The 20,545-nt window shown below is 41.3% G+C and overlaps 2 protein-coding genes across 6 annotated transcripts in view; one reads left to right on the forward strand and one right to left on the reverse strand.

Moving 5' to 3' along the window:
- The window catches only part of TAOK3 (TAO kinase 3), a 152,209-nt gene that overhangs the window by 32,208 nt on the left and 99,456 nt on the right, over positions 1 to 20,545 (forward strand). For 4 of the 5 annotated variants that reach the window (XM_072142333.1, XM_072142372.1, XM_072142363.1 and 1 more), the window contains exons 2-6: positions 12,536 to 12,620; positions 17,186 to 17,394; positions 17,603 to 17,674; positions 17,755 to 17,856; positions 18,602 to 18,647. In XM_072142333.1, coding sequence (XP_071998434.1) covers positions 17,248 to 17,394; positions 17,603 to 17,674; positions 17,755 to 17,856; positions 18,602 to 18,647 — 367 coding nt within the window. In that variant the 5' untranslated portion in view covers positions 12,536 to 12,620; positions 17,186 to 17,247. Of the gene's footprint in view, positions 1 to 11,560; positions 11,580 to 12,535; positions 12,621 to 17,185; positions 17,395 to 17,602; positions 17,675 to 17,754; positions 17,857 to 18,601; positions 18,648 to 20,545 lie in introns of those variants that run through there. The other variant, XM_072142344.1, reaches the window with a different exon arrangement.
- Positions 2,738 to 4,548, reverse strand: LOC140068845 (posterior protein-like). The gene is made up of 3 exons (XM_072114533.1): positions 4,184 to 4,548; positions 3,169 to 4,115; positions 2,738 to 2,760 (listed from the first exon to the last, which is right to left on the reverse strand). The coding sequence occupies exons 1-3, from the start codon at positions 4,546 to 4,548 to the stop codon at positions 2,738 to 2,740; spliced, it is 1,335 nt and encodes a 444-aa protein (XP_071970634.1).

The following is a 20,545-nucleotide window of genomic DNA, read 5'->3' on the forward strand; positions in this document are numbered from 1 at the left end:
GGGCTTTGGTCATATGGGGTGGGGTTATGGAGGGGTGGAGCTTATAATATAAGATATCAGGGAGCGTCCGGACCAGATCCATCATATGGGTTTGGTCTAAAAATAAAGCAATGCAAAATGCATACAGCGTATCGCCATGTAGTATAAAATGCATACAGCGTGTAAAATCTGCTTGGTTTTGGGGTGCCAGTTAATATTAAATTAACAACAATATTCAATGGATCTTTATAGGGGATTTATTAAGGGTACAATACAGGGGAATACACATAGAGGGTAAACTAACTAAGGGACAGAGAGATGGTGGGGAGGAAGTGCTCTAACTAAAGATCTATATACCATCTTATATACACACACACATAGCTCACACACATTGCCCATCATCCCACCTCCACCACTGTCTTGGCCAATCCAATGATGAGGTAGAGTCAATACATTCTTATCATACAACCTTGCAGGACAAGTAACTTGAGTCTTTGTTTCCCACAGGATCTGGGAGAATGTCCAGGGGGCAATGGCATGCAGGTGTAATAGCACAGTCCATTGTCATCACATGCAGCTGTCTCTACAATCTTTATTAGGGGCAATGTAGGCATTTATGGCTTAGTTCTTCCTCTGTCCACAAAGACCCTTAAACTGTCTCAAGCCACATCATGTCATATTTCCAACATTATGCCCCTTTGGGCCTGAAAGGCCCACACACCATTAGATCATGTTTAGAACAGAAAATAAAATCCATTTCTCCTCCATTATCTTTTTTGGGTGTGGAAATGATCTTTCTTCTTCTGGCTTTTCCTCAAGACAAAGTAGTTGAAGGTTGTATGGGTAAGGAATAGGGCACCAATGGTCATCACACCATTCACTCACATTCATTCTCATATCCATTTCTTGAATAACATTTTTCATCTATACCATTTATCCAGCAAATATATCTCCATATATGCTAGTAACTGTCATATTTACAATGTACATTTAACTAACACTGTATATCATATACAAAGCAAACTGGAAATCATTATAACGCAGATATGAAATCACATCATAATAAAATAAACAAAAATCATAACAATAGAAACCAATAACTATAGTAAAGCAACAACTGATTACCAAATTTAATGTCTATTTTTACAAAGTTTGATATTTACCCTCCACAAATACTTTTGCATTACATAACATATATGTCTTCTGTTGTTCAGAACTGTATAGATTTACTAAAACATGAATACATATTATGTAAATAAAAAAAAATATCCGCAGTCACCATACTTGTGGATTCAGAAAATGTCACTAATCACCCTCTAGGGTAGGTGTCCTTCATCTAATCTTTCTTGTGTACAATAAAATATAATATACAATGTAGTCATGTAGCCGAGACATTAATTACTATATGTTTAGGCATCCATGGAGACAGACACACATAGATTAAGAGAAATTAAAAATTAAATAAAAAAAATGCAAACTGAATGCTGCTTTTAATACCCTATGGTTTTCATTTAGATGCTTTACTGGTATAAAGGAGCGTGCAGTTTGTTTTAAAAATAATTTAAATTAAGTTGCCAGTTAGACAAATGTATCAAAGAAAACCTTAAATAGAAAAATATATGCAAACATCTACAGAATGTATCTGAGATGTGTCTTGTTTACAGACAATCACATTCTTGTGACTGTACACCAAGCATTACAGGGACCACTAATATTTGTCTCACACCTGGAACAACTTGTCTTTTATTCGGCTGGTAATGTATGTTATTATTCCGCTACCAGTGCAGGTGTTTAAGCAAAATAAAAACAACCAAAAATTATCACTTTGACATTTATTTCACCTGACGGCACATTATTTAATTTTAAAGGCTTCTCCTTAAAAATACAAAAATTTTGTAAGGTCCTCTGGTAAACGCCTAAATGGAAAAAATAAATATCAAATGATCCTCATCCTCCTTATTTATTTACTTATGCGAATTCACTATAGTCTGCCCCTTTGGTAATGCATTACTCTCTAAAACCATGCCCCTTTGGTACCACAAAATGGTACCAAACACTGTATAAAAAAATAATACTTGAATCAAGAAAAAAAAAAAACTGCTTCATTTAAAAAAAAATGAAAAAAAAACAAAAAAACTAATCCAACAAATCCAACATTCCTGAGCATCAGGAACAAAAAAATGTGTATTGACACAGTTTACATACTACATTTAACAGAACACAAAACAGACAACATAAAACAATGAGAGCTAATTCAGCTTCTAGACATCTTAGGGTGGGACAGCAGGCAGTTTCCAATCCTTCTTCTGTCAATGATTAAGTAAGGTCATCTATGGGACAAGATAAACAACAGACATAGCACAAAAAAAATACCACAAAAAGCAACAAAAATTATATTACATACAGGACCTGCACATCACAATGGGATGTTATTTCATGTTTTTTAATTGTTTGCAAACAATTAACCCTCATAAATTTTGAGCTCATTACACCACGTGGCTTTATTTGTAAAGACATCAAACTTTAACCATTATTCATGATACAAACAATATCTTTCACATACTTCCTTTTTTATGACCTGTAAACAAAAATGTCAATATTAATAAGTTGTTTCTTCAGCAAACCACCTTGTTGGCTAAAAACAAAATCACAATGACAGTTATCACACAAATATTACTCAAAACAGATATGTAAAACACAAGATCAAAGAATGGAACCTGTAGAAACAAAACAAAGTGTTAGTTTCTTTGTCCTGGAGTCATAAGACACAAGACATCCAGCCTACAAAAGAAAGACAAAAATAGTTAGAACCCAAGAAATTCATACCATTAACACAATTCCAAATCCATTTATTCACAATGTATGTTGATATAGCCACACATTAGTAAGCCATGCTGCTGCTGTACTGTGCACTGTTTATTAGCAGAGGGAGGGCGATCTGTGACCAGCTCCAGAATAGCCAGAATGGCAGCCCTGCCCATGGATTGTACCCTGGGACATTAGCACCCTCCTTGTGCTGTCTGCGGTGAGAGGGAGGCTGTTCTTTCTTATCCCTGTGTGTATTGGGGATTTTATTTGCATGTGATGTATTATCTTCACATATCTCTATATGGCTAGTCCCAGGAGGTGCCAGGGTCTCCTCACATGTCTCTGTGTGGCTACTTCCAGGAGGTGTCATGGCCTCCTCACATGTCTCTGTGTGGCTACTTCCAAAAGATGTCATGGCCTCCTCAATGGTCTCAGGCTCAATGGCATCAATTTCTGCATGCAATGAATTATAATGTGTCTCATGGTTTTCATTATTTACATGACAGAAACGTTTAATATGTCCTGGCCTCCCACATCCATAGCAATGCCTGACATGTCTCGTCCTCCTAGCTCTGTACTCTGTAGACAGATATCCTGATGGTTCATCCCTATTGTTCTCCTCACACCAGTCCCTGAGTATATTAATAAAGTTCTCTAGGGACGTGGTATTTCTAAGGGCAACCTTTGTATTGTAATCCACATTACACTGATTTGCCATTGAATAGAGGAAATCAGAGTCATCCTGAGACATAACAGGACAGTTGTAAACACTCCTAAATAAGGTCAGGTACTTGTTACAGAAAATAAGGGGGTCATCACCTGTCCTGAACCTATGTTTTCTCAGGGTATTCTCACCTCTTATGTCTCTCCCTCCCATGATACGCTGCAGTTCCTTCCTTCTTAAGTCTGCACCACTATCATCATCTCCCATGTGTGTACATGACAATTGTGCTGCCAGAGGCCCAGGAAGCCATGCTTGGAGCAGAGACCATGCATCTGCATTACACAAGTTGTATTGCTTCACCACAGCTTCAAATTTATTGGATACAATTATTGGTGATTCATTTGTATCCCATTCTCCAATGACCTGACACAGATGTAGTCTATCCTGGATGGTGAGTGTTGGAGACTTATCTGCAGGTATTAGATTGTGTTCATCACTCCAACCCCCGGGTGTGACAATGCAGACATCTGCTGCTTTATGGCAGGTCTGGTTTTGTACTTGGAGGGACCGGATCTGCTCTTCTTGTTTACACAGTTGGGCCATTGCTTCAGACACTGACTCTTTAGTGACGTAATTAACACGTCCTTCTGATGTATCTCCCTTTCTAAGGAATGTATATGAGTTTCAGTAGATACAGAACTCAATCTACACTCATGTAGCTGCTTATCCAACTCATGATTTCTTAAAGTCAGCTCATCCACCTTTACTTGTAGATTATCCATCTCACTAGTTGTTTTAGCAGAAATTTCAATCACAGAGTCACTGATTCTGTCTATACTTTCCTTACATTGGAGCCTTTGTATGTACCAATTTACTTCCTTTACCTCAGCCAATTCTTTCATCTTGATTAACATCATAATTTCATTGCCCAACCTTTCTTTCTTCCCTCTCTTACTGAGCACTTTCCTATCTAACTTCTCATTATGGGACTTGCATTGCATCATCAGCTCGTTATATTGCTCCTCCAGTGAACCATCTGCGCATGACTGGTATCTAGCAGAGGAATATTTTTTCACAAACTTTTGAACTAGTTCCATCTCTGTTACCACAATACACTGACAAACACACAAATGACAAACTAAACAAACACAGTTTACCTACTATACTAACTTTCCTAAAGGCTACTTTACACACTGTTTAAGCCTTTATACTCATTCACTCTAGGAAAATGTACAGCTATACCCAGGAACAAACTTTTTCCTACAACTTTACCTCTGTACACTAAAACACAATTGCTCACACTTAACGTTAACCTACAATCTCAACAAGCGACTTCCTATACATTCACATAAACCAACCTGGCTTATCAAAGATAGTAATGTAATATGAAAACTTGTTACTTACCAGGATTTCCTCTGTACCAAAGATCCAAATTCCGTTTATAGATTGAAATAGCGCAGATATGTTGACGTGGATTCTCTGTAGAATTTAAATTACAGGTCCAGACTGGGGTGCCAAATGTAAAATCTGCTTGGTTTTGGGGTGCCAGTTAATATTAAATTAACAACAATATTCAATGGATCTTTATAGGGGATTTATTAAGGGTACAATACAGGGGAATACACATAGAGGGTAAACTAACTAAGGGACAGAGAGATGGTGGGGAGGAAGTGCTCTAACTAAAGATCTATATACCATCTTATATACACACACACATAGCTCACACACATTGCCCATCATCCCACCTCCACCACTGTCTTGGCCAATCCAATGATGAGGTAGAGTCAATACATTCTTATCATACAACCTTGCAGGACAAGTAACTTGAGTCTTTGTTTCCCACAGGATCTGGGAGAATGTCCAGGGGGCAATGGCATGCAGGTGTAATAGCACAGTCCATTGTCATCACATGCAGCTGTCTCTACAATCTTTATTAGGGGCAATGTAGGCATTTATGGCTTAGTTCTTCCTCTGTCCACAAAGACCCTTAAACTGTCTCAAGCCACATCATGTCATATTTCCAACACAGCGTATCGCCATGTAGTATAAAATGCATACAGCGTACCGCCATGTAGTATAAAATGCATACAGCGTACCGCCATGTAGTATAAAATGCATACAGCGTACCGCCATGTAGTATAAAATGCATACAGCGTACCGCCATGTAGTATAAAATGCATACAGCGTAACGCCATGTAGTATAAAATGCATACAGCGTAACGCCATGTAGTATAAAATGCATACAGCGTACCGCCATGTAGTATAAAATGCATACAGCGTACCGCCATGTAGTATAAAATGCATACAGCGTACCGCCATGTAGTATAAAATGCATACAGCGTACCGCCATGTAGTATAAAATGCATACAGCGTACCGCCATGTAGTATAAAATGCATACAGCGTACCGCCATGTAGTATAAAATGCATACAGCGTACCGCCATGTAGTATAAAATGCATACAGCGTACCGCCATGTAGTACAAAATAGAAGCCCTGATAAATATCACAAATGCTGCATATACATACAGCATATATACACATAAACAAACAGTAGATACAGCATATACATACATACATACACACACACACACACACACACATACACACACACACATACATACATACATACACACACACACACACACACACATACATACATACACACACATACACACATACACATACACACACACACATACATACATACACATACATATACACACACATATACAAACACCTTACCTCTCTGTTGTGTTCTTGTAGATTTCCGTGCCTTGTCCTGCAGCGGTGGTGGCACGGTGAGGTAGCCGGGAGCGGGTAGGTCTTGAGAGCCGGGAGGCTAGGGAGCCTGGAGCTTAAGGGGGGGCAGTGAAGCCGGGAGCCTGGAGGTGGGGGGGACGTTAGTGGAGCCGGGTTGAGTCGGGAGGGGAAGGGGAGCCTGGAGCAGAGAGCCGGAAGCGGGTAGGTCAAGAGCCGAGAACCGTGAGCGGGGGGGGGGCAGAGGGAGCGGAGAGCCGAGAGCGGAGGGAGCGGTAGGGGAGCATGGAGCTTTAGCAGGGGCAGGGAGCCGAGAGTCTGGAGAGGGGGTGGAGACGTTAGCAGAGACAGGTTGAGACGGGAGTGGAGAGCCGGGAGCGGGGGGCGGAGGGAGCGGAGAGCCAGGAACCGGAGGGAGCGGAGAGCCGGGAGCAGGGGCGGATAGCTGGGAGCAGGGAGGACGTTAGCGGAGGGAGCGGGAAAGGAGCCTGGAGCTTGAGCGGGGGCAGGGGGAGCAGGGAGCCGAGAGCCTGGAGGGGGGGGGAGCTCGGTGCCGGCAGGGTCTGGGGGCCGTTGTAAGGTGCCGGCGGCGTCGGGGGGTGGGTGCAAGGTGCTGGCAGCGTCGAGGAGCAAGGTGCCGGACGGAGGGCTGCAACGTGGTCCCGTCCGGTGCGGGAGCTCAGTGCTGGCCGGTGCCGCCCCTGCGCGGACCGGCTGATGAACTCCAACGGCCCGGTCCTGGTCCGCGGACCGGCGGTTGGGGACCTCTGGTCTACTGTAACCGCCGTCAGAGACGCGTCATGTGTATGCGCATGCACACATCTCTACCGGCTGTTACAGCAGACAGAAATGGAGCCGCGGTGACCTGGGCATCGCGCAGCAGTGCTGGGCAAATGCTACTGGCTGTGTACTACAGTCGTGGCCATAAGTTTTGAGAAAGATACAAAAAATATATTTTCCCAAGATCTGTTGCCCTTTTTATGTGTGTTTGTCAGATGTTTTTATCACATACAGAAATACAAGTGCAATCATATTATGAGTGACAAAAGCTTTTATTGCCAGTTAGAATGAGTTATTGCAGCAAGTCAATATTTGCAGTGTTGACCCTTCTTCTGGACCAAATCCTGGCTGATAGCCGTCCATTCTTGCACAATCAATGCTTGCATTTTGTCACAATTTGTTGTTTTTTGTTTGTGCACCCAGCTTTTGATGATTGACCACAAGTTCACAATGGGAATAAGATCTGTGGAGTTTCCAGGCCATGGACCCAAAATCTCTGTTTTGTTCCCTGAGCCATTTAGTTATCACCTTTGCTTTATGGGAAGGTGCTCCATCATGCTGGAAAAGACATTGTTGATCACCAAACTGCTCTTGGACGGTTGGGTGAAGTTGCTCTTGGAGGACATCCTGGTCCCATTCTTTATTCATGAATGTGTTTTTAGGCAAGACTGTGAGAAAGATGATTCCCTTGGCTGAGAAGCCAACCCACACATGAATGGTTGCAGGATGCTTTACAGTTGGCATGAGACAAGACTGGTGGTATCGCTCACCTTGTCTTCTCCTAACAAGCTGTTTTCCAGATGTTCCAAACAATCGGAAAGGGGATTCATCAGAGAAAATTACTTTACCACAGTCCTCAGCAGTCCACTCCCTGTACCTTTTGCAGAATATCAGTCTGTCCCTGATGGTTTTTTTCTGGAGAGAAGTGACTTCTTTGCTGCCCTCCTTGACACCAGGCCTTGCTCCAAGAGTCTCAGCCTCTCAGTGCGTGCAGATGCACTCACACCTGCCTGCTGCCATTCCTGAGCAAGCTCTGCACTGCTGGTAGCCTGATCCCAAAGCTGAAACACTTTTAAGAGACGGTCCTGGTGCTTGCTGGTCCTTCTTGTTGCCAAAAAGGCGCCCATGTAACCTCTCTCCTTGAATTCCTTGATGATGCGATAGATTGTTGACTGAGCTGCCATTTTTCTAGCTGCAATACTCTTCCCTGTTAGGCCAGTTTTGTGCAGTGTAATGATGACTGCACTTGTTTCTTTAGAGATAACCATGGTTAACAGAAGAGAAACAATGATGCCAAGCATCCGCCTCCTTTTAAAGTGTCCAGTGGTGTGATTCTTACTTTATCATGACAGATTGATCTCCAGCCCTGTCCTCATCAACACCCACACCTATGTTAATGGACCAATCACTGAAACTATGTTAGCTGCTCCTTTTAAGGCGGGCCTGCAATGAAGTTGAAATATGTTTTAGGGGAAGAAGTTCATTTTCTAGGCAAATATTGATTTTGCAATTAATTGCTGTTAAGCTGATCACTCTTTATAGCATTCTGGAGTATATACAAATTGCCATTAGAAAACCTGATGCAGTAGACTTTTGTAAAAATTAACATTTGTATAATTCTCAAAACTTATGGCCATGACTGTACAGGAGGCTAGCTGGCTGGCTGTGTACTACCAGGGACAGGCGGTTGGTCGGGCTGGCTGTGTACTACTGGGGGCGGGCTGGCTGGCTGGCTATGTACTACTGGGGGCGGGCTGGCTGGATGACTTTACACTAAAGGGGCTGGCTGTATACTACAGGGGGCTGGCAGGCTATATACTGGGAGGCTGTGACCAATGCATTTCCCACTCTCGGCTTATACTCAAGTCAATAGGTTTTTCCAGTTTTTGGTGTTAAAATTGGGGTCTGCTTATACTTTAGTATATTCGGTAGATTCCACAAATCTTGAGAGCTGCACGAGAATCACTTGCTGCACTGTAATCTTTTGTGAGCACGTAAATTTTCCTAATTCTTTCACTGCAACCGAAAAACTTCAAAAATTTACTTTCTGTGTTCTCATTGTGTGCGGATGAATCTTTTTCTATTTGCAAACAATTTTCACAGGGGAGAACCCAGTATATGTCAAGTCATTTTCTTTCACTGCTGAAACACCCTGCTTCTTTTTACTGAGAAATAAGGTCCTTTGATTTTAGCACAAAAAATGTATATCAATGATTGGCATTTCTAAATTTCTTCTGCAAGTTAATTTACTTCCGTTGTCTGACCACCATAGACGCCACCATTCCTGAGAAGAAGAGGCCACAACTCTGATTGATATAGTTCTGCTGCTTCTCTACTTTTTCCCCGTAACGCACCACCACAACCACCTACTATACTGGGGAAGGGTATCCCTATACACTATTCAGCAAGTACCCAAAATATTGCGGGAACTCCTCTGTGTGAGGATCACACCTGTATGCAGCATGAAACCCGTAGGAACCAGTTTATCATTTTAGTAAGCAGGGTGAGGGCAGGTTCGAAGAGGGCGAGTTTGGGGACTGCACTTGAAAGGGCTGGAATTGAGCTGATGGCATCCAGAATCTGTTGCTATCGGGACACTGAGATTGTCCATGAGCAACATACATTATACAGAATATAGTTCATTTTATTAAATATAGATGGAGACATGGACATTTTTTAATCCCTAATACCACACTGGACCATGAAAGAAACAAAAAGTAGAAGGTATTACGCTGTTTGACAGTATACTGGTAGTGGTTTATTAGACCAGTTGCTGATGACAGGTTCCCTTTTTTGTGTTCTGTTAATGGTGTTAACTCACAGATTATGATATATAAAAATACTAAGCAAAGCGCATTTGTGTAAAAGTGGCCTTAGGCTCTGATCGCATGTACAGTGGAGGCTGTTATATGTCAGGAAAGCATAATGCATATGTGAACACAGCCAATACTGTTTTTCAGTATCCTTGACAAACCACTCTTGGTTTACTTCACAGGGTACACTTGTGCCAGAGAGCCCCACAATTTACTACCGATTTCTACTCTCCCAGTCCTGGCACCACTCCAACATTTCACTGAAACCTTTAGCTGCCACCAGCTATACTTATCAATGTATAACAAGAATGCAAATAAGCGTCTGTTTACATGAATCCCTCATCAATTTGGAAATCCAAAATACAGAACACAATTAAGTACACAATTACTTAAAATTAATATCAGTTAATGCTACTATATTTTAAGGCTACTGGCAGAGACTTATTAAGTTTTAAAGATTTAATACATGGATGTGCAGTGAAAGCCTAAAACCTACAGTTGTCATATAAACAAATTGGTTAGAAGAACATACATAGATACCGTAAATGGTTATAAAAGGGGTACAAACGAATAGTCTTAATAGTGAATAGTAGCCGTTTTTGGGCTGTGGAGATACAGCGGAAAGTTTGGATAGCGACTGGGGGCTCATAACTTTGGGTTATGTCCAAGTTATTTAGAAATCTATCATTTCCTATGTCTCAACTTTTACTGTCCTTTGTTGCACTTTTGTCCCGTTTGATCCTATGCACAGAATGCATTGGTCTGAAAAATGAGAACGGCCACACTTTCTGCATAAACAAACTCGACACTGAGCCCTTTGAACTCCGTGGGGGTCCCAAGGTTTTTTATGACTGATCTATGTCTGGGTCCTAAAGTGTAATTAGGATTTGCAAATTAGGATTGTACTAGAAAAGGTGGACTACAAACAATAGAATAATTAATGTATTATTCCATTTTATCACATAAACCAAAAGGAAGCATTTGGTTTGAGGGTAGGTTGTAGGTAAGGCTCTTGCACCCAGGGAGCAGTTGCCTTTATGTTTGTGCCACCATTTATATTTTAATGTAGATGGTGCTGAAAGTTATTAAAAATTTCCTGAAATGAAAGCATATGGGCGATATTCACACTGCTGTGTCTGCCTTCTCTGGTGCATTCAGTTGCAGCAGGACTATACAAGAAGCTTCTGATTAATTGATTGGTAATACATAGTTAAAAATTGGGATCCTGTTAAGCTATACTGATAAGTTGTTTCTCCTATTTACAGAAGGCAAAGTACTACAATAATAGTGAATGTTGTATAATGGAGCAATTGTTAGTTTAGGTTACAAGGACTATACAAACACACCCAGGTCACTCCCACCCCAGGGTAGGCCTTCCCATTATGCTAATGATGCAAAATCTTGGGGCTGTCAAGCAAATCCCCCTTCCTGGCGACAGTGGCTACTGGACCTGCGGGTATGAACTTCATCCTCCTCTGTATATTTATATCCATCTCGGCTGCTCATAGCTGACACTTGTCACAGAACAATGTAATACTTCCTGTCATCGTATATAAGGTTTGGAGACATGTTTCACTTCTTCCTCATATGAATGATCACATTTCCTGCCTATATGACTTACAGATCTTGATGTGCCACATTCTTATCTCTGTTACGACAGGGACCCGGGAGGTTCTATAAACCGTGTAGTTGAGGCGTCATTTCCAAGCAATGAATTAGTGAATTAGTGTCCCAAACCGCCCTGACAGGCCCTCTATGAAGGGAATCTCTGCTAAAGTGTAAGTTTTGATATATGGCTTTAGTGCTCTGGCAGATCACTTCAGGGCTCTCGTAGGACCCCAGGCGAATAGAGAAGATGGTGGGTGATGTGTAGTGTAGCAGGGGGCTTTGTTATGGCTGGAGCCCTGATGTGCTCTATAACCCTCCTGAAGCATATTTTATAAAGTTAACTTTTGGTAAGAAAAGAGAAGCTAGAAAATAAAAACAAAGGTATGGGTGACATGTGTGGGCATAGCCCTATGTTACCTAGCATTTTAGTTAGGAAAAATGTGGTGATGAATTCCCTTTTAAAGGAGTCTTCAGGAGCCCTTTTTCTGGCTCCCCCGTGTCCCCCATAGATAATAGTGTGCACATAGCCAGTTTTATTATGAAACCGTTTTGGCAGTTTCTGGAAAAAAGTTAAGTTAGATGAAAGTTTACCTTTCTGTATGCAGAGCTGTGTCCCTAGTCCCCTGGGAGTGGCCATTGAGGAGTGGGGCAGACATGTATGACGTCCTGAGGGGGGAAGCGATGGTGGAAGAAACCGCCCTCACTGGCCACTCCCAGGGGTCTAGGGACACAGCTCTGCATACAGAAAGGTAAACTTTCATTTCATTTTTTTTATTTTCCGGTAAAAGCCAGTTTTACTATAAAAACTGTTTGGCAACGTGTACACTATTCTCTATAGGGACATGGGGGAGCCAGATAAAGGGTCTTCTGATTACAGGTTCCCTTTAATGCTGGAGATTATTGTTAAATATATTATCATTGGCTGCGTTTGAAGTCGGCCAAAGCCATAAATCAATGGAGATTCCACATGGCGTGTATCCTGCGTCATGCAGCTCACTTACTGTACCTTTTTCTAAGTCATCATACATTTTTTGGGGGTTCAATATTCTATCATGGTGTATTTGTATACAGTCATTGTTTTTTGTAGTTTTTATTTATTATAACATTGTATTTGTTCTTCTTACAGATCTGATAACTTTTTGGAGAAAACCAGCAATCTTGTTTTGTTTCTTCAGAATACCCAACTATGCTTTGTGCCACACACATTCCAGGTATGGATCGACTTCTTATTTGTTTTTGTAAGGTTGCTTAAGGGGAATTTTGTTTGCGTTTTTTTCAGACACTAAACCTGTGGTTTAGTGTCTAAAATCGCTCTCTATACCGTATTTTTCGGCCTATAAGGCGCACCAAAAAATCCTTTAATTTTCTAATTTTCTTGCACCTTATATATGAACTTGTACAGAAATGTACTACAGACAAGATGTACTGTACATTTACCAGTGTTTAATAGCTCCTTCCCCAGAAATTTCCTGCACCTTCCCACACTGTATACAGGGTCCCTGGCTCCTGAAGTGCCCTGGCACCACAACTAACATTGTGCCCATCCTGCCCTCCCCTAGCACGGAGAGACCGGAGCTGCCATAGTGCCGACCACGAGGCAATCATCATCATCATCAGTAAACAATCCCCCATACCTGCCAGCCCTGTAACAGGGGAAAGAGGAGCGACAGGGAACCCCACAGGAATAACACCCTGGCTGAGGAGGGAAGGAGAAGGGGCAGAGGAAGACCCTTAACCCCTGCTGCATCACCCTGCATTAACCCCCAGCAGCCCATACCTCTGAGATCGGAGCTCTCTGACACGCTGAAGACAAGTTTCCCGGGAAGTGTAGCTGGCTTGAGCTGTGCACATGTCTGCCACCTGCTGGTCATTTTTAGGTACTGCGTTTGGTCCTGTGCCTTATACTCCAGTGCGCCTTATATATGAACCTAGATGGCATTTATTAGAGGTGCGCCTTATAGACCGGTGCGTCTTATAGGCCGAAAAATACGGTATTTCCCTATTAATATTTACTAATGTAGACTTCTTAGGAGGATTGACAAGGTCTTATTTGATAACACTGAATTAAAGAGGTCGCACTTGCTAATACGATGCCGTAAAATGGGTTGAAATGTCCCATGAGGTTGCAGAACGGCCACATTATTATAAAGCAGATAGGTGGATATCCGGTTGCTCATGTTATAGCAGCTGACATCCAACATTTTGAGGGATTTTGCCTTTACTACTGTACATCTATGAGATGGCAATTATGTGGTTGTATACTGTACTCGCTCTGATGTGTTTAATAGTACTTTGCATCCTTCAGCTGCATTGACTATTGAACTTTTATCTTTGCATAGTAGTAGAAATGTCTTCTCATTTCTGGCAGATCACACTCAAATCCAATACTCAGTGACAAGTGGATAAATCATTTAATATCTAGCTCAGCCTAAACTGGGATTTACCTGTAAAAATTACATGTCTTGCAGCTGAGGTTCTCCCAAGTCCAATGGAAGGAGGGGTGGATAGAAAAGAATTGATACATTTAACAGTTAATGTTTTAGAGTTTTCTGGGGTTACAGTGTTGTATCCTAAGAATGGGCCCTGACTATTAGAATAGTGGTCAGACTAATGGGACACATCTGTAGTAAACCAAGTGGCTGCTACAAAATCTCAGGTCTACAGAGAAGTGTTAGGCTACATTCACACGACTGTTGCACAAGCGTTGGGGACGTATATATACGGCCTCTGTATATAAGTCCCCCGTAGGCCGGCAATGGGCGCACGAAGTTGTACGGTGCCATTCTGTACCCGGAGAAGAGATAGGACATGTCCTATCTTTCCCCGTATTACGGCTTCGTGCACCATGTATCTCTATGGAGAGGGGCGAGGGCGAACAGCCGTGCGTGTGAATGAATGTAGCCTCACACTGAAGACGTTGCAGTGTTTGTCTTTGTGCTAATTGTCTGATTTGACTATTACAAAGAATGGGTCAGAGGTTGCAATAACGCCTGTACAATCGTCTATGACGCTTGTACAGGCAGTTTTACTCCTCCAAAAAAGCCTGAGACATCTAAAAATGTACAGACTTTCCGGGTACATGCTGGGCAGTGAGGACCGCAGCAAACTCTGCATTACAGCTTGTATGGCTCCTGACATCTCTGATACACAGGCACTGAACAGGACACTGAGGAGCTGGGGTGTGGAGGCTGCTGCTGAGCTGTGCTGTGGGTTCTGTAGGGGGGGGGGGGGGGGGGGGGAGATATCATGCCTTCTTTGAATGCCGAAGCCTCAGTACTGGCTCCACAGCTAGAAGGCTTGGTTTGGCAGTCCATTAGGAAATCACCTGCACTCACTAGGGGCTGCACACTGCACTGAGGAGTCGCATCCAGGGGCTGGGGGCAAGTGCTGAACACTACAGGGAGTTGTCACATCCAGTCATTGGGGGCATGTGCTGAACACTACAGGGAGTAGTCACATCCAGGTTCTTTAGGGCAAGCAGTATCCTGCTGGTCAGATAGGTTCAGCATAAACCAGGCATCTTTGGTGACCTTTGCAAATCACTGCATCACATACATCGAGCAATGTAAAAGTGGGGCAAAGACGGCAAGAATAGGTTCTGCTTTATCTTTTGTGGAGCGGCAGTCGGCTTGGCACTCCACTTGGTCAGTGAGCCTAGTGCAAAGTAATGTGGCTATGGGTTAGCCAGAAAACAGAACAGCTAGCATTAGGAACAGGATTTGTACAAAATTCAACCCATATTCTGTGTTAAAAATATGCAGCAAAGCCAAGCTCCGCTGCAACTTTTAATTTGAATTGCCATGAGAAACTGGCCTCAAAGGGCTATTTCCGCTACGACAAAATATTTAAATATACTTAGGATAACAAAATAAGACCTTCTCTAATTCACTGTTCTTAACAAAAATACAGCATTTCAAATATATATTTCTAACCTGTACTATGATAATCTAAGCACATTGTCAGCAGACAGCGTCTGATAGCACAGAGGGATCATGAAGTATCAGTTTAGAGAGTCCCCGCCCACACTCTGGAATCTTACACTGACATCACTGAGTGATAGGAGCTAAAACAGCAATAAAACTGTCAAACTGTCAGTAAGGGGATTACAATTTGAGATCTTTCTTTCATGGACAAACTATTTTAAAAGTTTCTTGGCACATCTGTATCAATCAGGCATAAGTTTTCATGGACTCTCACGATTTTGGAGTGATTAGTGAGCAATGTTTCAGACTATTATATGCTCTATTGTTAAACTGAACTGATGCACAGTCCATTAAAAAGCGGTCATGAGCGAGGTCTATTAAATATCATGTTTAATACCGCATTGTGCCATACAAAGAAATGGACTGCAGTGAGAGCTGCTGGTAATATACTGAATAGATCTGTCATGTTTCCACAAATTTTGTAGTTTTCCTCAAATAAAAATACGCTGAGAAGTATTTCTCCTCCACCAGAAAATAATATGTGCAAAATCTGGGATAGGACATCAACACCACTATCCTGAATACCCCTTTAGGACACATTGCCATTACAGGTCGTCCCCTACTTAAGAACACTCGACTTACATACAACCCCTAGTTACAAACGGACCACTGGATTTTGGTAATTTATTGTACATTAGTCCTAGGCTACAATAATCAGCTGTAACAGTTATTAAAGGTGTCTGTAATGAAGATTTAGTGTTAATCCTGATTCCTCTGACAACCCAACATTTATAAAATCCAATTGTCACAGAGACCAAAAAAATTCTGGCTGGGATTACAATGATAAAATGTAGAGTTCCGACTTGCATACAAATTCAACTTAAGAACAAACCTACAGACCCTATCTATCTTGTATGTAACCCGGGGACTGCCTGTATTGTGATTTGAAGCAGATTTTGCTGCTGTTTACTGAGCCAATGCCATAAGTGGAAAAGAAAAGGGGTAAATATCAAGGAATAATGTTTACTTCTTCCCTTGGATCTTGAATAAACACCAGGCATGGCTTGAGCCTTAAAGGGGTGGTCTCATCTGGGCATTAACATTAAATTTCGTGCCCAGATTGTTATGAAAAAAAAAATAAATCTTTAGATGGTGTGAAAATAATTTCCCATAAGTGTATCCATGCTATCCCTTACAAATGAAATATTCGCCTTTTGATACGACCCCCACCCCACACTCCTCCAGCAATGGCCAGACATGCACAATTGTGCTGTCTGACCACCTGGATTCAGTATTCATTACCATAGGATTCATTACCAACTCCCAGACATGTCATATGCAAAAACTATTCGTTCTTTGCACAATCCCTCCAGCAGTGGTGGTCTTTTCCAAGGACCATATGACTACATTTATAGGAAATTATCATCACAGGTACATTTTTTTTATCTGATTTGATGAAATGTATGTATATGGCAGATTAATGAAATGTAAATGCCCGGATGGGAATGCCCCATTTGAAGTCCTGCATGTTGTATCTACTACCAGAGACTCTCTGCATGCCATCCATTCTAAGGTGATCCATAGTGCTGAAGCATGCTACAATGTGACAGCATGACAAACATTTAGCATAATGGTGACATATTTTGTGGATGTTGATTTAACCATATATGATCCGTTTACAGAGCAGAATCTAAATTTGAGGTTGCCTGACAAACCAGCCATATAGTCTGCACGTCACGGATGTTGCTATATCATGCATTGTGTGAGGATGAGACAATGGCAAAACCGCTAATATTCTCAAGCAGCCATTGATCAAGTACAGACATCAGTACTGTAGTGTTTTTCATTTTTAGGTACTGGCCTTCCAGCCAGAAGTACATTCCATGTAGCATGAACCAAATCAGGAGCTGATAGGATGAGCGACATCACGATCTCATCCAAAATGAAGAAGGGGCTGTTGAAGGATCCGGATATAGCGGACCTGTTTTGTAAAGATGATCCAGAGACAATATTTCTAGATCTTCATGAGATCGGACATGGCAGCTTTGGAGCCGTTTACTTTGTAAGTAGTGTCAGTTCTTCCTGTATTTCCATGTGTTGTGTTTCGTTTACTCCAATAAAATCTACCAGTCATTTTGACTATCAACCATCCACTCTGCTAGGTAGCTTGTTGTTGTCTTACATCTTTTACAATATGATTCTTGCATTAGAAACCCCTAGCACTTATATAGAAGTGACCATAAAATCTTCACTCATTTTATTTGGTATAGGCAACAAATTGCACAACTAATGAAGTGGTGGCTGTTAAGAAGATGTCCTACAGTGGGAAGCAGATGAATGAGGTAAGAGCCTGTCATGTAGATCCTGACATGGGTGGGTATTGTGATATGTCTTACGTGACATTACCACTTGTGTATCACAGAAATGGCAGGACATACTCAAGGAGGTCAGGTTCTTACAGCAGCTGAAACATCCAAACACAATCGAGTACAAGGGATGCTACTTGAAGGAACATACAGCATGGGTACGTAAAGGAGACGTTTATCAAGTACAAGACTCTCTTCACCTGTGTAATCTCTTCTTTTTATTTACTTGTCCTGCTTCAACCCCATGTTCCATCCTCATAGATTCCCCTTCTGTGCTGCGGCCCTGGACCTGCTGTGACCCGTTGTAGAACTATGCTCCCCCCTCCTTCCATAAATTATGAGCACAGAAGAGTCCTATTTGCCTGACATGATGCAAGTTTAGAGGCTGCAGGATGGAGTATCACTTCCTACACTTCTATCTTCACTTTCTGTAGTACCCGAAAACATGCTTTTTATGATGTCATTTTAAAGATAAGACTCTCATCTACAGATTACAGCTCATCTTTCTGTGAGCTGCAGATAAGAATCCAATTCTTTTTTTCCCCCTAGTTTTACAGATTCTGAAGATGAGATTCTTATCTTTAATATGAAACGGGAAAATGGGTTTATAGCTACTAAAGAACCATAGATTGGGGCATCTAAAGTGACATTGCCCCTGTTGCCTCTAAACTTGACTTCCCTGCACATTTTTACATGAATTTGTATGAGATATATATATTTTTTCTATCATAATTTTACAGGTGATATCTAGGAGGACATTTTTATAACCTACATGAGTGAGCTGTTAGTTTGATGGGGTACAATCCGGTGACGGCCCCTTTAATACTCTTGGAGCTGTGTTGATTAACCTTGCACCTTGTGACACCCGCAAATATAAATTCATTTGTTTCTTCTTTATTCCAGCTGGTTATGGAGTACTGCCTGGGATCTGCATCAGATTTATTAGAGGGTAAGAAGATGTAACATATCCTTATGTGATAATATATCTATGCACATTGATGAATTCTCGATTTTGCAGAGACTAGAGGCATAGACAATAATTTTTGCCCCGTGACTGATCCAATCTACTTTTGGTTGCTAATAGTGCGAGCGTGTCTGGGCTACTTTTTTAGTTTGCCAGTAATATTTAATCTGCGACATAAGTCGGAAAGCTTTGTGACTTCCCTGGACTTCACAAGCATCTAATTTTCTATTGTAAAATGTAGCTGACAAATTATAGGTTATTATTACAGCTACCACAGCTGCTTAAACAACTTTAACTGCTTGTTACTCCAGAAACAATGAATGCAATTTGTTTGTATCTGTTGATGAAAGGCGCAATTGTTTAACTTTATGTAATCATTTTGTGATATAGTATTATTTTATTGCACCGCTTTCCATAATTTGCTGATAGAGGTGGGGGAAATAAAATAAACCTTAAGTTTTTTTGTGGTTTTTGTGATCTGGTGCAAAAGTTCTGTGCTGTATTCATTATACTAGATGCGGCGGTGTACTGCTGAGTCCAGTGGCACAACTAGGAGTGGCAGGGCTCCATAGCAGGCTTTGGCATGGGGCCCCCCTTTCAACTTAAAATGTATACATATTTCTATACTGACACATGCAAGTTACAATCACACATTTGTACACTTATGCACATATTGAGCATAGAGAATAGGCACACACATACAGTGACATTTACAAACACACAGCATATATACACACTTACAGTATATGCAGACCCCATACACCTTGTAAACATACAACATATACACATCACAGAGCATATATACATCACATATATGTTATATACATATTATGATGTACAAAGTGCAGCATAATATGGATATAATGGTGCACATCCTCCACTCTTTAGTGTGCCAGGTCGGATGCTGGGGCCCCCTGACACTGTTGGCCCCATAGCGGTTGCTATGTCTGCTACCACTGTTGTTACGCCCCTGGCTGAGTCCTGTTAGTTTAAGCGAAAACTGTGTGTGCGTGTTTTTTTTGTTATTTTTTTTTTTTATAAAACTTTCTGTTTATTTTCCAAACCCCTCAGAGCAGGGGTATTTTGCCCAATATTTGAAAAATTGCTAAAAAAGGGTTACTTTGCATAATACTGTTATTCTTTTTAGATGAGTCATTCATCGAAGTCATCTATAGATGGCGTTTCATCACTAAATAAAGGTTCTCTTGGGGGGGGGGGGGGATTTATCATTTTTTTTTTTTTTTTTTTTTTGCTACTTTTTTTGGGTAAATTGCACCTGTTCTTGTCTCTTTTTAAAATTTTTAGCAAATTTGCCCACAAACAAGTTTTCCAGAGCTGCACCAGATTTTTTTTTTTTTTTTTTTTTATATCGGAAAAATATTAGAATAGATAGCACAAAAATTATCAGGTTCAAGTTTGCAGACTAAATATAAATGACCCCCCTCTGTATCGATAGAAAAGCATGATGTGAAAGGGTTGAAGCAATTCCCAATTTGTATTAGAATCAAATCCGATAACATTGAGGGTGCGGTCACACGTTTTTCAGATGCAGTTTTCAATGTCCATGCCAGGATTGGAGTGGAAAAAAAAAAAAAAAAAAAAGTAAAGGGCTTGCACCTCTCACTAATATGTTCTCATTAATTGTAATCCACGCCTGCTTTTGGTTTTGAAGTCTGCATCTAGAAAACTGAACATGTGAACTCACCCTTAAATGTAAACCGTTATTAACAATGAAAATCATTATTAATTTCTTTATTTATATAGCGCACAGATTACACAGCGCTGCACAGAGCTTACCAAACCAGTCCCTGTCCCCAATGGGGCTCACAATCTAATCAATTTACCAGTATGTTTTGGAGTGTGGGAGGAAACCGGAGGACCCG

This window comes from Engystomops pustulosus, chromosome 1 (assembly GCF_040894005.1).
Source record: "Engystomops pustulosus chromosome 1, aEngPut4.maternal, whole genome shotgun sequence".
Taxonomy (NCBI): Eukaryota; Metazoa; Chordata; class Amphibia; order Anura; family Leptodactylidae; genus Engystomops; species Engystomops pustulosus.

Coding starts and splice junctions, on each gene's coding strand:
- LOC140068845 (XM_072114533.1), bottom strand. CDS start 4,548: ATGGAACTAGTTCAAAAGTTTGTGAAAAAATATTCCTCTGCTAGATAC. Junction 4,116..4,183: donor CTGACTTTAAGAAATCATGA/GTTGGATAAGCA, acceptor TACATTCCTTAG/AAAGGGAGATACATCAGAAG. Junction 2,761..3,168: donor AAGTAGCCACACAGAGACAT/GTGAGGAGGCCA, acceptor TTTCTTTTGTAG/GCTGGATGTCTTGTGTCTTA.